The following is a 15,865-nucleotide window of genomic DNA, read 5'->3' on the forward strand; positions in this document are numbered from 1 at the left end:
GTTTTGGTGGTCAAGTCCATATCTCAGATACTATAAGCAATAGGTCTAGTATATTCGGTGTATGGAAGGACTGTAAGGTGTACATGTCCAACTGGCAGGTGTCATCTGACCTTGACCTCATTTTCATGGTTCAGTGGTTATAGTTAAGTTTTTGTGTTTTAGTCTGTTTTTCTTATACAGTATGCCATAGGTCTACTATATTTGGTGTATGGAATGATTGTAAGGTGTACATGTCTAGCGGGCAGGTGTCATCTGACCTTAACCTCATTTTCATGGTTCAGTGGTCAAAGTTAAGTTTTTGAGTTTTGGTCTTTTTTTCTAATACTATATGCAATAGTTCAACTATATTTGGTATGTACGTACCTTGCAAGGTCCTCATGCCCGTCACACAGTTTTCACTTGACCTCGACCTCATTTCATGGATCAATGAACAAGGTTAAGTTTTGGTGGTCAAGTCCATATCTCAGATACTATAAGCAATAGGTCTAGTATATTCGGTGTATGGAAGGACTGTAAGGTGTACATGTCCAACTGGCAGGTGTCATCTGACCTTGACCTCATTTTCATGGTTCAGTGGTTATAGTTAAGTTTTTGTGTTTTGGTCTGTTTTTCTTATACTGTATGCCATAGGTCTACTATATTTGGTGTATGGAATGATTGTAAGGTGTACATGTCTAGCTGGTAGGTGTCTTCTGACCTTGACCTCATTTTCATGGTTCAGTGGTCAAAGTTAAGTTTTTGAGTTTTGGTCTTTTTTTCTAATACTATATGCAATAGGTCATCTATATTTGGTGTATGGAAATATTTTATGATGTACCTGTCAGTCTTGCAGGTTTTATTTGACCTTGACCTCATTTTCACGGTTCATTGCTCAGTGTTAAGTTTTTGTGTTTTGGTCTGTTTTTCTAATACTATAAGCAATAGGTCAACTATATTTGTTGTATGGAAGGATTACAAGCTGTAGTACATGTCTGCCTGGCATTGTTCATCTGACCTTGACCTCATTTTCTTGGTTCATTGGTCAATGTTTAGTTTTCTTGGTTAAGTCTGTATCTTAGAAACTATAAACAATAGGTCAACTATATTTAGTGTATTGAATGATTGTAAGGTGTACATGTATTTCTTGTTTGGTTTATATGACCTTGACCTCATTTTCTTGGATCATGTTAAGTGTATGTGATAGTTGTAGTAAAGCTTTATATTTAGGACTATCAACATAATATCAATGATTAGTAAAGAAGGCGAGACATTTCAGCGTGTGCACTCTTGTGTTATAATGATACACGCCTTAAAAAGACTTAGAAAGAAATTTCATTTGCTGACATAATAAAATTATCAAAGCGGAAAGAAGAACAAATTATTTTCAGATCCTTGTAAGTTTAGCATAGACACAAAATTTGTATGTTAATAGAATAAATTAGGTATGAACTTAACTATCATGTATTTAAACTGTTGTTGTAATTGTACATGTTGTATATTTATATTCTTTTAGGATTAGATTGTCCCTCATGTCGGAAAAACCTTAAGGTGTCAAAAGAACAAATAACCAACTTGCCTAAAAATCTTGCCCTGGAAAATATTGTGTTCCGTTTTCAAGAAATCCAAAGTGCTAGCATATCACAGTTTAAGAACAATAGTTTATCCTTGAATTCGTCACTTGGTAGTCAGTCCTCAGATAGGGATAGCCCAGTATTTGCTGAGGACGTCAATGAACTTTGTGGTCTATGTGATGGGAAATCTCCAAACAAAGCAACATGGTTCTGTGAACAGTGTTCTGTCTTGTATTGTGAGAGATGTTTAGAAAAATTCCATCCTCGCCGAGGAACTTTATGTCACCATCGTATACGTAAACCGAGTCACATGGAAGGAGAATCTAAGCCAGCATTCTGTGAGGATCATTCTACAGAACAAGCCACCGTGTTCTGTGATCAATGCAAATTGTTAGTGTGCCATTTATGTTTATGTGATGGTCTAGGGAAACATACTGGACACAAAGTATTGGCTAGAGACTCGGCATGTCAACAAGTCAAGGTAAATTAAGCTTATTATAACTGCAGTATCAACATTTCTCATTTTAGTCGTGTTCATATCACATGCTTAAAGCAAGTAAAAATTTGAAGAACATTAATTAAAGAAAAATCTACTTTTGAAAATTTAAGCCTAATAAAAAATAACAAGGAGAGAAAATTTTTAAATGTAAACATCGTTTTTATGCCCCCGCCGTAGCGGAGGGGGCATTAAGTTTTACCCTTGTCCGTCTGTATATCAGTAAATCCCAAAATTGGTTTCCGTTCTCTAACTTTAGTTTGCCTCAACCAAATATTATGAAACTTATACACAATGCTTATTATCACAAAACACAGATCAAGTTAGAATTTGGGTGGCATCACTTTTACCTTTCTAGAGATATGCCCCTTAACAAACATGAAATGGAAAAATTGCTGAATTTTTCGTTTCAGTTCTCTAACTTAAGTTTGCCTCAACCAAATGTTATGAATCTTATACACAATGCTTATTATCACAAAACACAGACCAAGATTGAATTTTGGTGGCGTCACTTTTACCGTTTTAGAGTTATGCCCCTTTACAAATGAAAAATTAGTGAAGTTTTCATTTCCGTTCTTTAATTTAAGTTTTGCCTCAACCAAATATTATGAAACTTATACACAATGCTTATTACCACAAAACTCAGATCAAATACCAATTTTGGAAGCATCACGTTAACTGTTCATGAGTACTGACACTAAACATGCTATTTGCTCAACCTAATTGCATTTACCATATAAATATTTGTAGTACAAAAAACATGTATATAAATCCTTTTTTGTGACATTGATACTGTGTTTTAGTCAAGTTTTATTTCATCCTGAACATAAGTTCAAAGATTTTTTAAGTCGTCTAACTGAAATTCAATTTGTAGGTTTCAACCCAAAATAGTTGTAAGAGTTAACTTTGCAGTATAACATGTATAACAACTATACATTTTCTCAAAATATAGATTTTAGACTACTCAGCTTGAAACAGGATAGACATGCTAATGGCATGAAGAGCCTCACATTCTGTCTGTTTCCAAGCCTAGTACAAATAATTTGATATTTTTAGAAGATGTATAGGCTGTATATATGATATATATGTAATTATTCTATATATCCTGGAAAAATCTGGTTAGATTAATGGCCAGTTTATGTATTATTTATATATACATGATATAGGGTTTGCAGGTTCAGCTAGTTTTCACTGTAAATGATTTCTGTAATCAAGACTGATGTTATTACATAATTTCCTATTTTATACATATTAGACAAGTTTGATTAGCAAGATCTAAAAATACAATTTTTATCCAATTTTCACCTGTAGAAATTTGACATATATGTTAGGCATATAATTCGAAAGTGATAGAAAATTTGTCATCTCAATGCCCCATGGTGAAATGTAAATTTTTTATATACTTTTACAATGTAATGTTACTTGTAAATATAACTTGTCGTGATACTAAAGACACTTAATAACTCTATTGTTAACATGCTTTTACAAAGATCTCTCCCAAGCTGTATTTGAGAAAACATATTTTTTATTAGATATTTAATGACATACATGCATGCCTTTTAATAATTCAATTATGGACAATTTTGTAACATTTTTGTACAGAATGCATATTATCAATGCAATAATTCAGATTAAGTACAGGTTATAATTAGGGCCCTACCAACTAGTTGGTATTGCCCTAGATAGTTATCACTCTGTCTGTCTGCAATTCAGTTTTTGTCTCACCTGCGGCAAAAGTAGCAGTATGTGAGACATAGGTATTACTATCAGGCGGCGACGTAAACTATTTGTATAAAGCTTTATATTTCAGATAGTAGAAGACCTGGATGCTTCATATCTTGTATGCAGATACCTTATGATACGAATTTTCCATCTGTCATATGTCCAATGTCCTTGACCTCATTTTTAAGGTTCAGCGACTGCTTGAAAAAATATTTGATTTTTTTTGTCACATGAATTTCTCACTTATTATTAGTAATAGGATAACCATATTTGGTACATGCTTGCAACGTTTGCATGTCCGTCAGACAGGGTTCACCTGACCTCGGCCTCATTTCATGGATCAGTGATCAAGGTTAAAGTTACATGATTAGGTCCGTTTCTCAAATACTATAAGCAGTAGGTCAACTATATGTGGTGTATGGAATGACTGTAAATTAAAGGGTACATGTCATTCTGGCAGGTTTCATCTGACCTTGACCTCATTTTCATGGTTCATTGGTCAATGTTAAGTTTTTTGTGTTTTGGACTGTTTTTTCAAGTGCTATTTATATAAGCAACAGGTCAACTTTATTTGGTGTGTGGAATGACTGTAATGTTTATATATATATATATGTCAGTCTGACAGGTTTCATTTGAACTTGACCTCATTTTGATGGTTCATTGGTCAATGTCAAAGTTTTTGTGGTTTGGTCTGTTTTTCAAGTACTATAAGCAATAGGACAACTATATTTGGTGTATGGAATGATTGTAAGGTGTATATATATCGTCTGACTATTACCTCATTTTCATGGTTCATTGGTCAATGTTTAGTTTATTTGTTGTGTATAAAAAAATTGTAAGGTGTATATGTCTGTCTGACAGCATTTATCTGACCTGAGTTTCTGTGATGCTTTTAGTTAAACTTTTATCTTTAAGACTTTCATCATAAAATCAATGGTCAGTAAAGCAGGCGAGACATTTCAGCGTGTGCACTCTTGTTGTAAAAATTTCTCAAATTTTGAGTTACAGCTTTTTCTAGGATTGCAAAACAATTTGATATATAGGTATAATATGCTATTAAAAATTGTTTACGAGTGTGAAAAAAAAAATTTTGAGGAAAATTTGGGGAGAAAGATGATGGGCCATAAAAACCTATTTTCTGTAAAAACAAATTGACAAATTGGATTGCATATTTGATACACAATGTACACCTCAAAGAAAAATTATTTAGGTAAAGGGGGGAGGGGGTCATACCCCTTACTCAGAGAAAAAATACTTTTAAGAGGATTTGACACAGTTTCACCTTGTTCTTGCAATTGTATTTTACTGATTTGTCGATATGTTGTACATGTTGTAGATCGAGATAAGTCATGTAAGTTCTTTCAAAAAACATATAATAAAAGAGAGGCGAAAGATACCAAAAGGACATTCAAACTCATAAGTCGAAAATAAACTGACAGTGCCCTGGCAAAAAAAAAGAAAAAGACCAAAAGACAAACAACAATACACAAAACACAACAAAGAAAACTGAAGACTGAGCAACACGATTCCCACCAAATATCGGGGGTGAACTCAGGTGCTCCAGAAGGGTAAGCAGATCCTGCTCTACATGCCACACCTGTCGTGTTACTCCTATAAAATTTGTTGATACGTTATATATTGGCATCACGCAATAACTGAATGGTAATTGACTCTTTATCTAACCCTAAGACATCACCAAATTCATATACCATTGGTCATGTAAATTATCTAACCTTGAAACATAACCAAATGAGAAATTTTGAAATTGAAACAACCCTTTCATGACTGAGGATAGACAAGAACATCACATACATTTATAAAACATATGTAGGATACCATGCTTTTTTGTCGAGCCTTCGACTTTAGTCGAAAAAGCGAGACATAGCGATCCTACATTCCGTCGGCGTCGTCGTCGTCGTCGTCGTCGGCATCGGCGGCGTCCACAAATATTCACTCTGTGGTTAAAGTTTTTGAAATTTTAATAACTTTCTTAAACTACCTTGGATTTCTACCAAACTTGGACAGAAGCTTGTTTATGATCATAAGATAGTATCCAGAAGTAAATTTTGTAAAAATAAAATTCCATTTTTTCCGTATTTTACTTATAAATGGACTTAGTTTTTCTGCCGGGAAATATTACATTCACTCTGTGGTTAAAGTTTTTAAAATTTTAATAACTTTCTTAAACTATCCTGGGTTTCTACCAAACTTGGACAGAAGCTTGTTTATGATCATAAGATAGTATCCAGAAGGAAATTTTGTAAAATAATAAATCCATTTTTTCCGTATTTTACTTTTAAATGGACTTAGATTTTCTGCCAGGAAACAACACATTCACTCTGTGGTTAAAGTTTTTAAAATTTTAATAACTTTCTTATACTATTTTGGATTTGTACCAAACTTGGACAGAAGCTTGTTTATGATCAAAAGCTAGTATCTAGAAGGAAATTTTGTAAAATAATAAATCCATTTTTTCCGTATTTTACTTTTAAATGGACTTAGATTTCCTGTCAGGAAACAACACATTCACTCTGTGGTTAAAGTTTTTTAAATTTTAATAACTTTCTTATACTATTTTGGATTTGCACCAAACTTTAACAGAAGCTTGTTTATGATCAAATGCTAGTATCTAGAAGGAAATTTTGTCTTCTTCAAGTTAACATTACATTCAGTCTGCAGATAAAGTTTTTAAACATTTATTAGATTCATAAACTATCCTGGATTTTTACCAAACTTGGACAGAAAGTTCTTACAATCAAAAGATAGTATCAAGAGGAATATTTTTATTGATTTACTTCCTCATTTTTGTTGAGCCTGCGATTAACAGAAAAAGTAGGCGAGACACTGGGTTCCGCGGAACCCTTACGAATTTTTTAGCCTTTAAAACATTAGTACCAGTCTGTGCCAAACTGTTTTAGAGTTTGTCTGACCGAAAAAGAAATTTGACTTTTCCTACTATATTTTCAACTAAAAGATCTTAAAATTTCTGTCTGACCGAACTAATTTTTGTCTGGCATTTTGTTGGTCAGACAGAGTTTGGAATACACTGTAGTACATATTTTCATTATGATGTGAATTTATTAAACATGTTAAATGTGTGCCAAATAAGTGTTTTGTTAGTGGTTCACTGAATATGGAAAAGTGATCATGCGATCAGTGCATGGTGTCATACATGTATGTACACATATTCTTGTTTATTAAGATAAGTTTATTTCAACTTGATATGTAGTCTGAGACTAATTTTATTACTATCTGATAATTTGTAGGAAACAGTTGAATCGTCAAAAAAATCTTTAGAATCAATGTCTACTGTAGTACAGGAACAAAGTCAGAAGATGGAAGATTTATGTGAAGAATTAGAGGTAATATAAAATGTCTATATATTGCAATTATAAATAAGAAGATGTGGTATGAGTTCCAATGAGACAACTCTCCATCCAAGTCACAATGCATAAAAAGTAAACAATAATAGGTCAAAGTACGGCCTTCAACACAGAGCCTTGGCTCACACTGAACAGCAAGCTATAAAGGGCCCCAAAATGACTAGTGTAAAACAATTCAAACAGGAACACCAACCGTCTAATCTATATAAGAAACGAGAAATACTTATGAATCACACCAACAAATTACTACACTAAACAACAGGCTCCTTAGGACTCCTTAGACTTAGGACAGGTGCATAAAAATTCAGCGGGTTTAAGCGTTTTAACGTGCCAACTTTCACCCTAACCTGAGACAGTAGTGTAACTTTAAAACATAAAAAGACACACCATAAAATATCAATTGAAGTGTCTTAACTCGATCAAAAAGACAATTAAACAAAAACAAGTAAACATACACTGAACAAATAAGTTTGATCTATGACACAATATAAATACAATATTACTTATTTTCAACATTCATGAAATATTGCCCTTGATTTCTACAAAATTTGGACAGAAAGAATATGAGAAGACTTGTCTATAGGTTTCATTATGATTGTTTATATATATTGATTATTTCCTAATAAATTTTCCAGGATGTTCATCGCCAAGCATGTCAGAAAGTAGAGAATCAGTATCGCAGGTTATTAGAAGACACGACCTCAGCTTTACGTCAACAGAAACAGGCGCTCATCCAATCACTGACTTCAGCCAAATCAAAATCTGTATCTCAGCTACACAAACATCTGGATGTAAACAGTAAAACATCGAAACAAGTAGAAGATCTGATGGAATCATGTAAAAAGATTTTAGATGAAGATCATACAAAAGGTTTACTTAGTCGAGCAACTGAAATACCTCCATTAACAGATCAAACTCAGGAAATTGAAGATTGGTAAGGCATTATTCATACATTAGTCTGGACTTTTCGAGAAGAAAAAGTGTTGACAGGTCACAAATATATATTCTAGTATACTCAGTAACTTTGGATTTATTATGAATAATAGAGAATGCTGGGATATAACTTACTGATGCAGCAACCCAAACACAAGTGAAAAATCAAAGATATTCAGAGGTCAACATAGGGTCGTCAACAATTAAGTTTCTTTCATTTGTAAATTGCATGCCTTTAGGTTCAGCAGAAATGTTGAATTTAAGTTTGACTTTCTCAGTTAGCACTTTCAGGAAAATGAAAATAAATGTTGGTGGATATAAAAAGTTACAAGCAGATAGGTGCTATAGTCGAAAGTAAGCATCCTCAAACTGTCTCCATTTTATATACCTCTTCCATTGTTCTAGACTGAGCATTGTTATTTCTTTTGTAAATCTTTCTTTTTGCAAGATTGTTTTAATTTTTATTGTTTGGATGTTCAGATATTCATATAAATATAAATAAAAAATGGATTATTTTACAGTTTACAGAAATCCAGGACTCATTATTGTGACCTGGTTAGAAGCTGTTCCATTCAACAAGATTTAAAAAGGGCAGTGACTAAGTTTAGAAGTGCTTCAATGTCTTGCCTACAGGTTATGGCTAGTAAGTATATTGCATGTAATTTGATGTTGTGGGTCTTAAATGTATCTGTGATCACCTTTTTATACGCCCGTTTACGGGATGTATTATGGTATACCGTTGTTCGTCAGTCCGTCTGTCTGTCCGTCGTCAACATGTAGGACAATGACTCAAAAACGCTTTACTAATTTGCATGAAACTTTGGTGAATTGTTCATATCTATTGACTTAAGTTCCCTTTCGATTTTTATAAATTTTAGATTTTACGTTTCTGAGTTATGGGGTTTCATTCATTCAAAAAGGGGGATTTTCCATTTTTCGGACAATTACTCAAAAAAGCTTTGAGCAGTATTCATGAAACTTTGCTGAATTGTTTCCGAGTTATGGGATTTTATTCTTAAAAAAGGGGTGATTTTCCAGTTTTCATGAAACTTTGGTGACTGGTTTCTATCTATTAAAATAACCTCCCTTTAGTTTTTTTTATAAATTTCTGATATGACATTGAGGAATTATGGAACTTTATTCGTTGAAAAAGGGATGGGCGTATCATGGGCTCATGGTGCAGCTCTTTATTGATTATAAGTAAATGAGACCTATAAGTGTGATGAACTTGAAAAGGCTCACTACCATTTATCTATTATACATCGCACAATAATAAAATCAACGAGGGGGATTGTCTCCCTTTATGCAATGCAATATTTATGCATAATCAGAATATATGAAATAACATTAGATTAATCAATCCATCGTGTATGACAAGGGATTTGTATAGCCTCTTGTCAAATCCACTTGTTTTAATGTACAAATGTTATCTAAACAATAAAAACTTTCAATTCTCAAAACAGCATGAAAATGTAACAAACAAAAAATCACAAAGAAATAAATTGATACAATCACTTTAATACTTCTTGATATAGTTTGGCAATTTATTTTTAAATTGTTGTGATAATGAAAATGGTTGATATAAATTAATAGTAATATTTTTGTTTTTAAGAAGATATCCCAATATCCATATAAAGGAAAAGAAATTACACATTGTTACAAACATATTAAATGAAAGATAGTTAGTGTATTGAATTTAAAATTAAAAAAAATCTTATTTGTAATTTCAGCTGATGAACCTGGTAAATGTCAAAGCATAATACCTCTTATTAAGTCCCCGTCATCTGCAGGGAAAGAGGCTCCTCGTGTTCAGAACAAATGTTTGACAACATGGGGATTTAATTCTACAAGCTTTACAGCAGAATCACTGGATTCAAACTCACTCTGGTCTGTGACAATCGAGAAGAATTCCAGTCATGTTGGAGACACAAAATCTGGATATTTATTTGGAGTAGGGATAGCATCTGATAAATTGGGGAACAAAGAACTTGTTGGAATGAATGGAAAATCTTATGGAATAGCTTGTTCCAATGGGAATCTTGTTTACTGTCACAACAGCAAGATAGAACAGTTGATGCCATTGGACGGATTACCACTGTCAATCACAGTCTGTGTTACAAATGACCAATCAGAAAGTGTGATACTGTCATTTACAATTACAAATTCTAGTTGGGGTGATACCCTGAGTTGTAAGAAAGTGTTAATGGATTTTATACATGGAGACCCTATATACCCTGTATTTACAGTCAGTCAGAGAGTTAAAATGCAGTTTCCAACACATGTGTAATGATTACAATGAAATATCTATATACCTGATATCTGATGTCTATGAAAAACAGATCAACATCAATATCTCTGCCATGTCTATCCATCCATTGTTTGTCTTGATTTTGTAAAGTTCAGTACAGAAAAAATCAAATAGTATTTCATAACTGTTTTTTTTAATAATACAAAATTCATAAAAACAAATTTTATCCAGCATTTCTGCCATTGCATGCATATCATTGTCCTAAAAAGAAATCAAGATTTGTATTTTAACTCTTAATTTTCAAGGCTTGATTCTTAAAATGCTGCAATTTTCCATAATACTGTAAGTTTCCAAATGATTGTTTATGAAATAATTACAATCCTATGAATGAAGATCTGCATTTTTTTCTCATTTCACTTTACAAGATGTTAATTTCATGAAAATAAGAACACATGATGTACAGACATGACTGAAGAATATAGCTCAAAGTAATCTTTATGATTTCCCCTTATCATCGCTAACAGGGGATGAACATTTAAGGTATAACAAAATAAGGTATGAAATGATCACTATTTATATACAAATTTTCGAAAGCCATATGACATGTATGAGTATCCATGCAAATTTTTCTATGCTATTTATTTAAGTTCTAAAATAAGATATGTATTAGGATTTAGATGATGATTTACAGAAGTTGTGATTTTGTTAAGGTATTATAACTTTAAAAACCCCAAAAAGAGAAAAGTGCAATTATCAAACCTAATCATAATTATAGGGCAATATTTATTACTTTTGTATGTTTTATGAACCATCAATATACTAGTAGAGTCTATCGCCATTCATACCACAGTTTTAAGGATGTATATCTAGTCCATATAATATGTCCTTTCTTCTGGTCACTTTGTTTTGATATTCTTTTGTGAAATTGATTTTGTTATTATTTCAAGGTTTTGGTGTCTTATTGGTGTGCCCTTAAATTGTGTGATTGTATTCAGTTTATTTCATAATCATTCTGGATGACATATTTATTTTAATTGAGTTAAGAGTTATACATAGAAGCATGGCTGATGAATGATATATACTCCTTGGAGCCTCTTGTTTTATGCTCCAGCTGTCAGCATTATTTCTTAGCAATTACAATCAGCCAAAGTATTTTGAATTGAATTAATTTTCAGTGTTACATATTGTCTTATATTTGTTACTACTTTTTTTGTCCCACCTGATGCAGAAAGACATAGGGATGCATGTCCAGTAATGTCTTGGTTAGCTTTTTGTATAAAGTTTGACATTTCAGAAGGTAGAAGAGAGCTCTGCATAATCCTTATCTGTTATACAGATTCCTTATGATCTGAAGATTCTTTCTGGTATATTTCAATTGTCCTTGACATCATTTTCATGGTTCAATGACTTCTTTTAAAAAATATTTTTTTATCACATGATTATTTCAGATCTTATGAGTAATAAGTCAACTGTGTTTGGTATGTAGTGAATGATTGCAAGGTATTCATGTCTGTCAGGCAGATTTTATCTGACATTGACCTCATTTCATTGTTCAGTGATCAATAAAGTTTTCTTGATTAATCCCAATTCTCAGATACCCTTAGTTTTTGCCAAACTATGTAGTGTATAGAATGATTTATTTTAGTAAAAAATTGAGAATGGAAATGGGGAATATGTCAAAGAGACAACAACCCGACCAAAGAGCAGACAACAGGCGAAGGCCACCAATGGGTCTTCAATGCAGCGAGAAAATCCGGCACCCAGAGGTGGTCCTCAGCTGGCCCCTAAATAAAATTGTGTGCTAGTTCAGTGAAAAAGGACGTCACACTAAACTCCAAAACATATAAATGAACTAAAATTAAAAAAAAACATACTAGACTAACAAAGGCCAGAGGCTCCTGACTTGGGACAGGCGCAAAAATGTGGCGGGGTTAAACATGTTTTGTGAGATCTCAACCCTCCCCCTATACCTCTAGTCAGATGTCAGAATAGGTAACAAAAGAAACTAAGCAAAATGACAATGATACATAAATGAACAAAGGACTACTAGCAGTTACTGACATGCCAGCTCCAGACCTCAATTAAACCGATTAAAAGATTATGTCTTCATCATATGAAAATCAAGTACAATCCCTCCCGTTAGGGGTTTAGTATCATACCATCATAAAAAATATGAGAAGAACATAACCCGTATCATGCCAACAACTGGTTTAAGAATAAATGTGTTTATGCAAAGATGCAAAGACCCTATGAGTGAATCAATATTAAAACCAAAATATGCATTCCTTAATGACTTGACAACAGTATCGTAACTATATCCTTTCCGATTAAGTCTGTTTAAAGGTTTGGTTAGCTTTTGAGGTGAATGCATTTCCTTCTGACAGGAGTCATGGTTCATTGGTCAGCCTTAAGTTTTTATGATTATGTTTTTTTCCGATCATATAAATACTATATTCAAAGTCAACTCTATTCAGTGGATAGAATAATTGTAAGGGTTTATTTGATCTTAACCTAATTTTCGTGGATCATTGGTCAATGTTAAGTTATGTGTTTAAGTTTCTTAGATGCTTTAAATATGAGAACAATTATATGTGATGTATGTCATAATTGTAAGGTGTTGATGTCCCACTTAAAGGGTTCATCTGACTTTGCATTAGTTTCATGTGTTATTTATTATGTTAATTTTCTATGACTACTAGTGCTGTAAGACTTCCAACATAAATGTCAATCATGAAAAGTAAAGTAAAGCAGGTGATACAATTCCGAGTGTGAAGTTATAATTTTTATATGACATATCCAACATAACTAAATATCAAACTAAACATTTCTGTTTTATATAACGTTTGAATTAACAAAGCTGACAAGAACTATAAGTTTTGGTATAAATCATGTTCAACAAAAAAGTGTTCCTTAAGTTTGATACTCATTGTATGGTTGTAGTGAAGTATGTTTGTACTATATTTAAGGTTGTGTTTTATTTATTGTTTATATTCTTGTTTAACACTCTTCTGCAATAAATGTGAATCTCTTGTGTGTGAAATTTCTTAATAACAGATACATTTGTACTATTAAAGCTCATACTGCCAAAGGGCTCTGTGAGCTATAGTAATCACTTTGCATCTTCTGTCCTACTGTTGTTAAGACAATGAACACTCCCAAAACCACCTGGCCAATAAGAATCAAACTTGGCAAGAATATATGGAAGCTACATATCATATAAACAAGACCAAACCGTCTGGTTGCATGCACTTGATTGAGGTTACACGTACTTGAGGAAGATGATTTTTGACAAACAATTCCTTGTACAAGTTCGAACTATCTGCAAACAGAATGTGGCTGCACAGCAGATGATAAAATTGCTTACACACTACAACTTTACATTATAAAGCTCCTGACAGATATGAAATTGTTCACTTCTTTAAAAACCAAGAAAAAAAAAATCTGAGTACAATGAGTATTGTCAAATTTCAAACTATCAAGAAACCAGAAGTAGATTATCAGGAGATCTAAAAAAAAAAATGCTACAACTCAACATTTTCAAACTGCAGACCAAATATACAGTCATTCACTTTCATAGAAGCTGAAAAAGTTTGTATGCAAGGTCTTTTGGACGGACGAATGGAATTACAAAAGGAGTCGAGCAGTCACTGGACCTATTTTTGCCATTGCACACTGCATTTACCATGATCCCAACATGGCAGAGGTAGAAATGTGTGTGTGTTATTAATATCATATATGGCATCGTTATCAAAATAATAGCCATCGAAAATTTAAGGAAGATAATCGTAACCCCAAAAGAAAATGATCGTAACTTGTGGACAAATAACTGGAAAGATAATCGTAACTGTAGAATATTTCAATGATAATAGTAACTGATTTTTATCAGTAACCTCTGCAAATATTAAAAGTTAACATTATTAACTGTTATCCAAACGTATCTATTTTAACTTGTAAAAGATATAGACTATATCTACAAAGCATAACTAAACTCTTTAGCAACACCAACCCTCATAATGCCACTGGCCCAGACAATATCTTAAAACAAATGCAAGAAACATATAGCACCAATTTTAACAATAATATTTAAAATATCACTTGAAACTGGACAAACGGATCACAGGACTGGAAGCATGCTAATGTTTCACCAGTCTTCAAAAAGGGTGACAAACATAAAACTGTCAACTACAGGCCAATTTCATTGACTTACATCTGCTGCAAGTTAAGGGAACATATTGTCACAAAACATATCTCTAACCATCTTGATAATAATAGCATCCTGTACCATCTACAAATCCAAAAGAGTTTAGACAGTCACGATCATGCAAACCATAAGCACTATCTTTTATTCAAGAACTATCTGCTACTAACAACAACACTCAAACTGATCTCATGATAATGGACTTTCTAAAGCATTAAATAAGGTACCAGATCAAAGACTTTTATACAAATTAAATTATTATGGCGTTTCCAAACTCACATTAAATTGGATCGCTGTTTTCCTTTCAAATCGCACTCAAACATTGTAATGGATAGAAAGTTATCAAACACTGTCCCAGTCAAATAAGGGAACTGTCTTGGAACCAGTCTTATTTTTGGTCTATATAAATGACCTTCCAGACTACCTAATCCATAGCAAACTTAGATTATTTGCAGACTACAGTATTATATACAGGCCAATCTGATCTGAACCCAAAGTGACTGCAACAAACTTCAGGCTGGTCTTGATGCAGCAGCAAATTGTGAACAGAACTGGTTGATGGCTTTTCATCACGACAAATGAACAGTCCTATCTGTTGCGCAGAAAAAAACATCTATTTAAACATAATCACACCCTTCAACTTCATATATTAGAATCAGTATCATCTGATAAATACCTTGGTATTACACTTCAAAAAAATATAAATTGGGAAAAACACATAAATGATATAACATCTAAAAGTAACAAAACTCTTGGCTTCCTAAAACCTAACCTTAAAACATCAAACCAACATATCAGGAGTTCGGCAAACCAAGCACTTATCCACCCTAAACTTGTGTAGTCTTGCTCAGTCTGGGATCCACACACCAAAGAATCAATATCAAAGAATGAAATGGTCCAAAGGCGAGCTGCTGAGTATGTATGCAATGGGTACCATAATATAGGTAGTGTATCTGACATGCTGAACACACTTAATTGGCCACCACTATCAGTCTGTAGACTGTGCACTAGACTTGTCATAAGATCTCACCATCATAGAACCAGAAAATTTCATCAACTCACTATTATCTAAAGATACATACAGGCACTCATTCTTTCTGTTTACAATACCGCATGGAACACATTACCAATATCAGTAGTTCAGTCTCGGTCAGTAGACAGCTTTAGAGAACAGCTCTATTGCTGTTCTCTATACTTTCATTTAAATATTCAACCTTTTGTACATAATTTTGAACAACTTAATTTCGTTCATCTGCACTACCAAACAATTTGAACAATATAGAGCACCGAATTTCCATATTTATTTTGTTGATTAATTTTTTTAAATAGGCAACA

The 15,865-nt window shown here is 32.9% G+C and overlaps 1 protein-coding gene and 1 long non-coding RNA gene across 4 annotated transcripts in view; both read left to right on the plus strand.

The window, feature by feature from the left end:
- Nucleotides 1-15,865, plus strand: part of LOC127701030 (probable E3 ubiquitin-protein ligase MID2) — a 37,357-nt gene that overhangs the window by 18,576 nt on the left and 2,916 nt on the right. For 2 of the 3 annotated variants that reach the window (XM_052204800.1, XM_052204801.1), the window contains 5 exons: nucleotides 1,493-2,031; nucleotides 7,035-7,130; nucleotides 7,787-8,085; nucleotides 8,606-8,727; nucleotides 9,815-13,361. In XM_052204800.1, the coding sequence (XP_052060760.1) occupies nucleotides 1,493-2,031; nucleotides 7,035-7,130; nucleotides 7,787-8,085; nucleotides 8,606-8,727; nucleotides 9,815-10,371 (1,613 nt within the window). In that variant the 3' untranslated portion in view covers nucleotides 10,372-13,361. Of the gene's footprint in view, nucleotides 1-1,492; nucleotides 2,032-7,034; nucleotides 7,131-7,786; nucleotides 8,086-8,605; nucleotides 8,728-9,814; nucleotides 13,362-15,865 lie in introns of those variants that run through there. The other variant, XR_007981801.1, reaches the window with a different exon arrangement.
- The window catches only part of LOC127701037 (uncharacterized), a 115,627-nt gene that overhangs the window by 13,156 nt on the left and 86,606 nt on the right, over nucleotides 1-15,865 (plus strand). The gene's annotated exons all lie outside the window — the stretch shown is intronic.

Source organism: Mytilus californianus, unplaced genomic scaffold (genome assembly GCF_021869535.1).
Source record: "Mytilus californianus isolate M0D057914Y unplaced genomic scaffold, xbMytCali1.0.p SCAF_5, whole genome shotgun sequence".
NCBI classification, from domain to species: Eukaryota; Metazoa; Mollusca; class Bivalvia; order Mytilida; family Mytilidae; genus Mytilus; species Mytilus californianus.